The sequence below is a fragment of the Molossus molossus genome, unplaced genomic scaffold, assembly GCF_014108415.1.
Source record: "Molossus molossus isolate mMolMol1 unplaced genomic scaffold, mMolMol1.p scaffold_m16_p_22, whole genome shotgun sequence".
NCBI classification, from domain to species: Eukaryota; Metazoa; Chordata; class Mammalia; order Chiroptera; family Molossidae; genus Molossus; species Molossus molossus.
The window spans coordinates 13,786,600-13,795,379 of NW_023425358.1; the positions used below are offsets into that span (position 1 = coordinate 13,786,600).

The 8,780-nt window shown below is 48.5% G+C and overlaps 1 protein-coding gene across 1 annotated transcript; it reads right to left on the reverse strand.

The window, feature by feature from the left end:
- Window positions 1–756: 756 nt before the first annotated feature.
- On the reverse strand, window positions 757–2,937 carry PATE1 (prostate and testis expressed 1). The gene is made up of 3 exons (XM_036277261.1): window positions 2,886–2,937; window positions 1,600–1,716; window positions 757–890 (listed from the first exon to the last, which is right to left on the reverse strand). Exons 1-3 carry the CDS (start codon window positions 2,935–2,937, stop codon window positions 757–759), a joined length of 303 nt encoding a protein of 100 aa, XP_036133154.1.
- Between the last annotated feature and the right edge of the window lie 5,843 nt (window positions 2,938–8,780).

The following is an 8,780-nucleotide window of genomic DNA, read 5'->3' on the forward strand; positions in this document are numbered from 1 at the left end:
TGTCAGCTTCCTCTGCGCCACGCTTGAGGCCCCGGAGTGTCCGTGTGGCCGCTTGTGGCCTCGTCCCCGTGGAAGCACCTTGCAGCTCGCCCCTAGGGGTGCCTTCCTGTGCGCCGGCAGGGAAGCCCCGTGCAAGTACCGCCTCTCCAGCCCCCTAGACGCCCCCTTCTCTTCTCCAGCACCCCCCCCCCCCCAAAGGCAGGATCCTTCTAGAAGGAAGGCAATCTTTCTCTTATCATGGTTCTGGGGCAAATGTCTTTCTGCCTTCTGCCCTTCTCCTCCCTCTGGGAATAGCATCCATGAGCGAAAGTCAAGGAGATTCAGCCATCTCCTTCGCTCTGCCACCCCCGTCCGCACGAGGCCGGGGGTGTGCGCTTTAGCTGGAGTGGAAGAAGAAGGAAAATACCGGCAGAAAAAAAATAAAATAAAACCATGTAAGAAATTTGAAAGAAGACTGCCCCAGAAGGAAAGGAAGCAGCAGGGAAAGAATGTGCTTAGCCTTTTCCTCCTTCTGGGAAGAGACTCATGTTCAGAGAAAGCGCTCGGGACAGCTGCGGGATAGTGGGTCTTGCTCCTAAGGCGCCCCTCCCAGAGGCCAAGACAGAGAAGCTACAAAAGGAGGGGCTTCTTCTTACACATGAAGACGACAGAGGCACGTGTGTGCGATTCGAAACGTGTTTATTTAGGAAATCATTATGAGGAGGCGGTGGCAACAATGTCACCTAGAGATCGGAGCCACAGAAGGACCAGCAGTTTCTAGAGGAGTTCGTTACACAAGTCTTTGCTCCTGCAGCACCTGAACTTCACCAGATAGGGACCCCACTTCATGTCGTCCACGTTGGCACAGTGCTCCAGGCAGCCCATGAAGGTTAACCAGGGAGTGCCGTCCTCTGCGGAACAGGGGAGATACATCAGCAGAGAAACTTCTGTCCAGCCTACACCAGCATATAAAAACAACCTTCTGTCGTTCAAGGCTCTGTTATCCAGATGTGAAGAATTGGAAGATGTTGCAAGTTGGGGGCTTCCCAAACGAAAGGCAATGGACGAGGGGTTGGAAAAACCAGGTGGGGTGCAGAGACGCCAGCAGCAGTAATTCTGGGGTTGCCAGTGCTGAACGCTTCAACCGAGCATCAGCCCTGGTTGCAGTAAGAGGCATAAATGTCAAGGGGTCACGTAGCATACAGGGCAGGAGAACGGAGACATCGTGGTAGTTAGGCTTTCCCGTTAGGGCTGTTCAGGCCAGTCTCATTTGCTGCCCGCGGCCCCTCTGTTTCCGCAGCTGAAAACCACCCACGAGGAATTCCAGGCAGGGACAAGGACACAGAACTGCTCTCCCCGCACCTCCCCCAGCTGCTCTCCCGCCAGCTGCCTCTCCTCTGTTTTCTTCAGGCTTCTCGAAATATTGGTTCTCCAGCTACAGACCCATGGCCCGTGGTGATCACCCTCATCTGTTTTCATCACGGCCTACGCCGGGGGTAGAGAGACCAGCCACCCCCGAGCCGAGCCTGCAGGAAAGGGGGGCCTCTCCTTTTCACTCTGGCTGACAGGTCCCCGTTGGCCTCCTCGGTCCCCCCTTTCTTCCCCCACCCCCAAACTCACTTTTGAAAATCTTCCCGGTTGTGCAAGCCTCTTCCGTTGTCGCCATGCACAGCCCTCTGCCTTTGGAGCACTTCTCCCCTGGGAACTGGAGGTGGCACATCCTGCACTGAACAATTTCTGCAGGTGGGACCAGAGAGTAGGGACGTGGAAGTAGCCGCTCGTGCAGGCCCTGGATGGACCCGCCTCCCTTTCAGACCGCATTCTGCTCCAAGCCTGGCTTTTGCCAGAAACCCGTGAGCATGGGCACCAGCCTTTATTAACATAGACAGGCTAAGCCAAGAGAGGGACTGGGGTGTATGGTCTCAAGAGTTTTAGTCGGAAAAAGAATGGGAGGGGAAAGAAAGGAAAAGAAGAACAAAAGGAGGACCAAGGCGGTCAGCTCAGGTCCTTTGCGTACTCACCAGAAAAATGACTTGGATCAACAAATGTCTGCCGGTCTGTGCTGGCAAAGAGAAATAAAACATAAAAGAAATCTGCGGTTTTGCCCTTTTAATCCTTGTAATGCCTGGGGTCTGTCCTGTGCTCTGAACCTGGAGCCACCCTGGGCCATCTGTGTCCCTCCAACGCCTGACCACTTGTCTCTTGGCACCTCTGCGCCCCTGCCCCTTCTCCCTTCTCTTCACCTGTCTGGGCCTCTCAGACTCCCTTCCCATTCTTACCGGGTGCAGCACAGACCAGGAGGAGAAAGATAAATGCTTGGGTTTTTGTTTGTTTGTTTTTTTTTACCTCATTCTCTTCTTTTTAATTGACCCTATGTGGCGTTTGTCCGGTGTGTCTGGACCAACAATGGGGGAAAGCGTTTGAAACCCATTTGGCAGTTACACTTCGGATTTGGCCAGTGGGACCTGAAACGTTTCCTTTTCTACTTTCCCTTGTCCTTGTCCTTATGAACTCACCCTAAGCCTTGTCAACTGCTGTTCATGTGATGTGGTCCAACCGAAAACCAGCTCCCACCCCAGCCCCATCCTGCTGGAAGAGGTTGCCGAGGGTTGACATTCAGGATCTGTCTCTGGTTCCTTCCGTCCCCAGTGTCAGCTCTGCCCCTCCCTCTCCCCGCTCCTCCACTGTCCCCTCCCACACCACACATCCATTTCTACTCACCTGAATGGTCTTTGCCTAAAAATGACCCCGATAGTACTGTTGGAGGGAAAAAGACACACTCTCTGCAGACCTCGTTTGCACAAACCCCACCGCACAGCTCCCCCGAGAGGACCCCTATCGTGCAAACCCTGACCCATTCCAGGACTCTCCGCACATCTGTCCAGCGGTCAGCCCCAGGGGCTCACCTCTAAAGCAGCAGAGCAGCATGGGGAGTCCCAGCAGGAGGGACTTGTCCATTTCCCAGGGAGAGGGGAGTAGGTGAGGGCAGGGAGCTGCACGGTGCCTATTTATACATCTGCCAGGCCAGGCTTCCCTTGGAAGGCGAGGGGCGGGGACACTGTGGAAGTCCTTCACGTCTCTCCTGCTCCTAGGGAAACCGGTGACTCTGTCATTTCTGTTTTTGGCAAGTTGCAGGGAGAGGGACTGGCTGGGTCAATCCTGAGCCTGTGCCCTCACTCAGGATGTTTGACGGCACGTTCTACGGTCTGTCATTGTGCCGCACTGAGGGAAGGTCCAGGGTAAATCGGCAGGATTCAGAGTCACCTTCACCAAGGTGTTCATTAAAGCTAAGTGGAATGTAGAAAAGCCAAAAGAAGGCTGAGCACAGAGCCTTAACCCATAGGGAACAAGGAAGAGGCGGGGGAGGCTGGGCTCGGAGGCACTGACAGAGGGTTCTCCTGAGACAGTAGTTCCCCACTGTCAATCATCCTGGAACGAAGCAAACCCTGGGGCAGAAGATGAGGGTTGAGGAGGAAACTGCTTCCCATTCTTTTAGTTCCCGGTGGTTGAGACTTAGACTATTTTGGGTGTTGTTAATCCTCACCCAAGGATATTTTTTCCACTGATTTTTAGAGAAAGTGGAAGGGAAGGAGAGAGGGGAAGAGGGAGAGAGAGAGAGAAACACCAATGTGAGAGAGCATATCAATCGGTTGCCTCCAGCACATGCCCCAACCAGGGCCAAGGATTTAACCTACAACCCAGGCATGTGCCCTTGACCAGGAATCGAACCCAAGACCCTTCAGTGGTGGGGCCAACGCTTTAACCCCTGAGCCACACTTGCGAGGGTGAGACTTAGACTTTTGTTAGAAGGTAGAAGTTCGAGATTACTTCTGGAGGGAGGTAAGCCGGTCCTTCCCACTGGACGTCAGGCCAGGTCTTAGTGGATTTTACCCAACTCTGACAGTGACTGTGGATTCAGTTAGGAAGGTGGCTGAGCCAATGGATTCTAAGAACAATCGTATCCAGTGTCATATACGACGTTTTTGGTTAGCTTCTCTTAGTTATTCCTATATGTTCAACAAACTCTAATGGAAGTTACAGCTTAGTCTCTGCTGTTATTGCAAGGAATTGTGGGTAGGGTCTGTGCCCATGCCTAGGGCAAAGCAATATGGGGGAGAACCAGCAGCTGGAAGAAAGCAGATTGCAATATGGCACAGTGTATGTCTACAGCAAAGTAAACGGTGGTCTCAGCCAGATGTTGGCCGATGAGAGAGAGGAATAGTGATGTATGAAAGAGATGTTCTCTATGACATATTGGAAGTTTCTACTGTGTCCCAACAAGCAAGCTGGCTTCTCCATCCAGGGAGGAAGGAGGAGGAGAGGTATAACTAGTTTCGCCTAGAACCCTGGTGAAGCTGTGAAATAACCCCATTAAGTATTTGTGTATTACACACACACACACGCACACGCACACACTGATATCACTGATCTTTGTGGTGTGCATATTCACTAGCAGATCTCTCCCTTCCTCTCGTCTCATCGCCCTGACATTTAGCATCTCCTCTTGCTTCTTTTCATTCCGCTCTCCCACGGTTTGAGAGCTTCCCTCTTTCCTTCCATATGCAATTCTTTCCCTAATGGCTCACGAGAAAGAGGAAAAGTTCTCTCTCTCTCTGCCTGTCAGAACTGTCTCCTCACTAACTTCACTCCCATGACACTGTACCACTTCTAAAGAAGAAAATGCCCTCTCTCAGCCTAACCCATCCACCTGGATTCTTGGCTTATGTTCGAACCCATCCCATTGACTTACTTTGCTCCTCGCTTCTGCTCACGTGCATAGTCTCAGCTTTAGCATCTCGTAACACCTGATTTTCCTAGGGGCCCCACTCTGTTCTTGCTCACAGTTCCTCTAATCCTTCTTCTTATCCTCTTAGGACACCCCAAAATAATCATTTTTATGTCACAAATTTCAGAACCATGACTTAAAAATGTTCAGGGATGAATCCCTTTTGCTGACTGTTCTTGACCTCACTTAAGTCTGCATGGCCCCTTTATTCGCGATGTCTCTCCCCGCCACACACAGAATTCTGGAGGTACAGTTAGACCAGAAGTGTAGCCAGGGCTTACCTCAGCTGGGACTGACCAGGTGGGTCTTCAGTTATGTCTGCATGTGTGTGATTAGAAGCTGTTTAAATTAGGGGCTAGGATTTTTGCTTTGCATCTCTAATGTTAGGTGAAATCATAAAAATGATGTTTCTTGAATGGCGATTTGCTTTCTAGTTATCATTATTTTGAAAAGAAACAGATCTCCTCTTTACAGGGAATATAGCCAAATATCCTGAAATGTCTGGCTAATCAAGATGAACAAAATGACCGTGTTGAATAGGTTAACGGGGCTAGTGGTGAGTACCAGGATTTAAGGAAGGAGATCTTGGCTGAGGCGGATGCCACGTATGATAAGGCGAGTCAACAAGGTGAAGAACCAGTCACTGTTCCTCTGAGCCACCACTAGCCTTAGGCTCCTGAGTTCTCCCAGTGCCCACGGGACACATACCAGTGACCCAACAGAGAAGGAACAGTTTCTTCTAGATCAGGGTTCGAAAGAACAGTCAGATCAGAATCACCTCTCTTTTCCCTCAGGTGAGTGAAAAGCACAGCTCTGGGTGACCGGGACCTGTTGAAACCAGAGACGTTCTACCCTCCTGAAGGATGTAAAAACAGAAAAATTCCAGACAACATGTGCCGATCCAATAAAGAACATAAGAGAGATGTTTCTGGAGAGCCAATGTATGTTCTTTTCTACCATGAGACCCGCCACCCCTGAGGATTCTCTGGGAATCTCAGAATTGTCCAAAATGTCCACAGTCCCCTCGATAGTGCCTTCCAGTGGTTCTGAGTCTGGAGAAGATAAGATGGACTTTGAAGAGGCCAGGCAGATAGGTCTGGGATTCAAGGGAGAATACGTAGCCAAGAGCTTGTCCATTGCTCCTGTTACAGCTTATATCTCAAATAAAATGCCCTGTACTTTCAATATGCTGTCAACAAACCTAGCTCTCACCAGAAGAGCACTTTCTCAGGGTGACCTCAGCCAAGGAGAAACTCGGGACTCCTATTCTCCAAAGTGAATTCACAGTACGTGAAGGCCACACTCTGAGACCTCTTTGCAAGGGACCGGCACACAGCCCTCTGTACTGCTGAGTTTATGACACATGTTTACAGAAGCCATAATTATAAAAATAATCTTACATATGTCAGATTATACAAATACTCTCTCTGTGTTCAGAGGGACTATCCCTGACCTGTCCGCTGAAGCAGATTTCTCCTGGCTATTTCCTGTGTGTGCAGAGATGTAGGGTTTTGTATTGGTGAAAAATAATACACATACCAAAAAAGAGTCTAGAACATAAACGCACATCTGAGATTATTTTAAATATACATGCAACTATAAACTGAGTCAGGAAATTGCATGTTGCCAGGGCCACAGAAAACTCCTGCCCTGGCCGGTTTGGCTCAGTGGTTAGAGTGTCAACCTGTGGACCAATGAGTTGTGGGTTCAATTCCAGCCAAGTGCACATACCTCGGTTGCAGTTCATCCCCGGCCCTGGTTGGGTCGTGCGGGAGGCAACCAGTCGCTGTGTCTCCCTCACATCGATGTTTCTCTCTCTCTTCCTCCCACTCTATCTGAAGATAAATAGAAAAAAATGTATCTTTAGGTGAGGATTAAAAAAGTAATAATAAAATACAATAGTTATAAAAAAGAAAGAAAGGAAAGAAAGAAAAAAGAAAGAAAGAAAGAAAGGAAACTCCTATATACCAAGTGCTCCTTCCTATCCACGGTCTCCTTTTGCCTCCTCTAGGGAGAAACATTATGCTTCCTTTTATGGAATTTAACCATCGTTTGTTTTATACTTTTAGCGCACCACATTTTTACTTGTTTTAGAACGTCAATACAAATGAAGTCCAACAGTATGCATTCCATACATTATTCATGTTTTTGTATGAAGCTTGCTTTTTTTCTATATAGCATATGGTATTCCATTACATGAATATTAGGACTGAGAACTTTTCAGTATCGAAGGAAAACATCACCTCAGAGATTCGAGAAAACCAAAACATCCTAAGCGAGAGAAACTTAAAAATCTAGCGTTACAATAAAATTTCAGAAAGTCAAAGAAAAATGATACAATTTTAAAAGCAAATGAAAGGTAAAAAAACAAAACAAAACAAACAAAAAAAGCAACCTAATACATTCCAAAGAACCTTAGGCTGGCAGCTGAATTCTCAGCAGGAACAATGGCAGCTCAAAACTAGTGGGGTGGTGTCTTCAGTACGTTGAAAGCCAGTAGCTGCCAGCACAGAATTCTATATCCCGAGAAAAATAATTCTTCAGGAATGAAGTCATATAAAGACATTATCAGACATGAGCCATGCTGTCAAAAACCCCGCATGTATAGAAACTATACACCAGCGATAAATATTTGTGAACTTGAACTGACGTTAGTTTAGGCAGTGGAGGCTGGAGGATAAATGTATCCATCGTGGGCTCCTAGGGAAGGAAGGGAGAGATTGCTGATGCTGTCCGCGGTGGGGAAGGTAGGGAGAGATTGCTGATGCTGATGCTGATGCTGATGCTGTCCGCGGTGGGGAAGGTAGGGAGAGATTGTCAGCGGTGGGGAAGGTAGGGAGAGATTGTCAGCGGTGGGGAAGGTAGGGAGAGATTGTCAGCGGTGGGGAAGGTAGGGAGAGATTGTCAGCGGTGGGGAAGGTAGGGAGAGATTGTCAGCGGTGGGGAAGGTAGGGAGAGATTGCTGATGCTGTCCGCGGTGGGGAAGGTAGGGAGAGATTGTCAGCGGTGGGGAAGGTAGGGAGAGATTGTCAGCGGTGGGGAAGGTAGGGAGAGATTGCTGATGCTGTCAGCGGTGGGGAAGGTAGGGAGAGATTGCTGATGCTGTCAGCGGTGGGGAAGGTAGGGAGAGATTGCTGATGCTGTCCGCGGTGGGGAAGGTAGGGAGAGATTGTCAGCGGTGGGGAAGGTAGGGAGAGACTGCTGATGCTGTCAGCGGTGGGGAAGGTAGGGAGAGATTGTCAGCGGTGGGGAAGGTAGGGACAGATTGCTGATGCCGTCAGCGGTCTCCGCAGGCTCACACTTCAGACCCCGTAAGTGCTTCAGCCACACGCAGCGATCCCGAGCCCCTCCTCCACGGCCAATCTTCTGAAATGCTCAGATGGGTCTGGTTGTCTTTACTGAACCCAGAGGGACACAGACATGCTACCTTGGGCCGGCAGTGCCCTTGTACTCCACAGGTTCATGAAAAAAGGCATCACCTGTCTGAAGGATGACGTGCAAATTCACTGTCAAAGTCTACCAAGAGATCATTTTAAAAGGAAGCCGAAAGGTGCCAATGTGACAGCCTACAGAGGTCATTCATGTCCACAGTGAGAAGAATAAAGGAGAGAAGGGGAGCCAGATGAAAGAGTGAACTGTCCAGCAAAAAAGAAAAAAAGTTAGAAAATAAAGCGTAAATCACGTGAAAGACATAAAATATCTAGAAATAAATATAGTACAAACTGCATAACTTCTGTAAGGAGAAAATAACATAATTAAGAAAAGCTAACTAAAAGGATTATTTGCTGGATGATTCAGTAACATAAATATATTAATTTACCTATAGATTTGATAAAATCTCAAAAATAAAATTCAAACAGGCTATTTCAAAAACGTTTATGTTGATACAATTTGCTTTGATATAATTTAAAAATCACAAGAAGTTGCAAAAATAGTCAGAACATTTCTGTGTATTTTTTAAAATCTGAATTTCCCAGTGAAAACACTGTAAATAACCATGGCTCCACCCCATCCC